The 1,416-nt window shown below is 47.8% G+C and overlaps 2 protein-coding genes across 3 annotated transcripts in view; both read right to left on the bottom strand.

Moving 5' to 3' along the window:
• Positions 1-1,416, bottom strand: part of SCAMP5 (secretory carrier membrane protein 5) — a 37,655-nt gene that overhangs the window by 18,213 nt on the left and 18,026 nt on the right. For both annotated transcript variants that reach the window (XM_019504468.1, XM_019504467.1), the window contains exon 7: positions 5-337. In XM_019504468.1, coding sequence (XP_019360013.1) covers positions 143-337 — 195 coding nt within the window. In that variant the 3' untranslated portion in view covers positions 5-142. The remainder of the gene's footprint in view (positions 1-4; positions 338-1,416) is intronic.
• The window catches only part of PPCDC (phosphopantothenoylcysteine decarboxylase), a 59,932-nt gene that overhangs the window by 46,436 nt on the left and 12,080 nt on the right, over positions 1-1,416 (bottom strand). The window lies entirely within an intron of this gene.

Below are 1,416 nucleotides of genomic sequence, written 5' to 3'. Positions count from 1 at the left end.
AAAAAAAAAAAAAAGACAACAGAGAAAAATCTGGTTACAGAGTGGGGGGGGGAAGAGGGAGGAAATCAATTATCTTACACTCCTGCTTGCCTGACTCAGCCTCACTGTGCCTCCCCTGCCCTTCCTGCTCAGGACAGTTTTCTCACATCTCATTGGAATAGGTGTAGTTTGGGGTGGCAGAATATTGCGATTCATGCTGCATCACAGCCCCCTGCGCAGCACCAACTGCTGCATTCTGAGCTGCCTGTTGTACGTGCGGGTTCTTCCAGGCTCCTGTGGTCCACTCCTCCTGGGCTTTGCTGAAGCTCCCTCCACTCCCCCGGTAAAATTTATGCACCTGTGTTGAGAGCAGGAGATTTAGAAAAAAAAAAAAGAGGATGTACAAGCTGAAAACTGGGAGATCACTTTTGTAATTTTTTGGATAACCCCGATTCGCCTAACCCACAGAACCCAATGCAAAGCGTCTCAATCCCGAAAGCACCTCCAGCTCCCACTGACAGCTACAAGTATACTCTCCCCACAGGATTCAGGCCTAAATCTGGAAGGCCCTGGGGATAGCCCTGAAGAATGGGATGCTGGGACTGTTAGTACAACAGTAACTGCAGTGGCTCGACCCTCAAATGCATTCCCTTTCAAGAACAAAAGCAGTCTGTGCTCCACCTCCATTTCATTGTTGCTCTTTCTATCAACTACTAACAAAAGAAGCAGATTTACCCATTGGCATGGTAGCTTGTGATGCAGGTACCTATCCCCTGGACTGAAAGGAATCTTCTGGTCTTGTCCCATGTGTTTGCAGGTGATCATTAACCAAAAGAATCCCCAAAACTGCTGCTTTGAACCCTCCATCAGAACCACCACTCACTTCATCAGCAGTCACCAGAAGGTTAGGTACTTTAGTTACTGCTCATTCAGGCCAGAGCAGAACCAGTTAAGTCTCTCCTACTAAGGCTATTCCACAGACTAATAAGGGAGATTAGACTGCAGACAACATTATTTTTACTCATACCCCATTCGTTTTCTAATCTCATGATTCCAGAACGGGCCCCACACCCCAGAAAATACACATTTGTGTTTCTGAGGGAAATGGAAGCAGTAATTAAGACTAAGGCATCCATATATAGGTGGGGGAAATGGGTAAAAAAGAGGGGGGAGGGGGAAGCTGTAAAGAGTCAACAGTTCCTAGCACTAACACACAAAGTACATCAAAGAACGAGTCACAGGGACTGGACCTCTCAGTGGGCATGAGCAGGGGTTCCCAATCTTTTTAGATCACGGACTAGCAAACCATGGACCAGAAGTGACCACAAACTGGTCCGTGGACCAGAAGTAACTGTGGACCGCAAACTGAGGACTGGTAAACTGCAGTCCAGAAGTGACCAGCATACTGCAGAGCAGCAACCAACCCCCCCCCCCCCC

The sequence above is a fragment of the Gavialis gangeticus genome, unplaced genomic scaffold (genome assembly GCF_001723915.1).
Source record: "Gavialis gangeticus isolate Ggan-Ray unplaced genomic scaffold, GavGan_comp1, whole genome shotgun sequence".
Taxonomy (NCBI): domain Eukaryota; kingdom Metazoa; phylum Chordata; order Crocodylia; family Gavialidae; genus Gavialis; species Gavialis gangeticus.
Note: the sequence above shows the minus strand (reverse complement) of the source record. Positions and strands in the feature narration are given on the sequence as shown.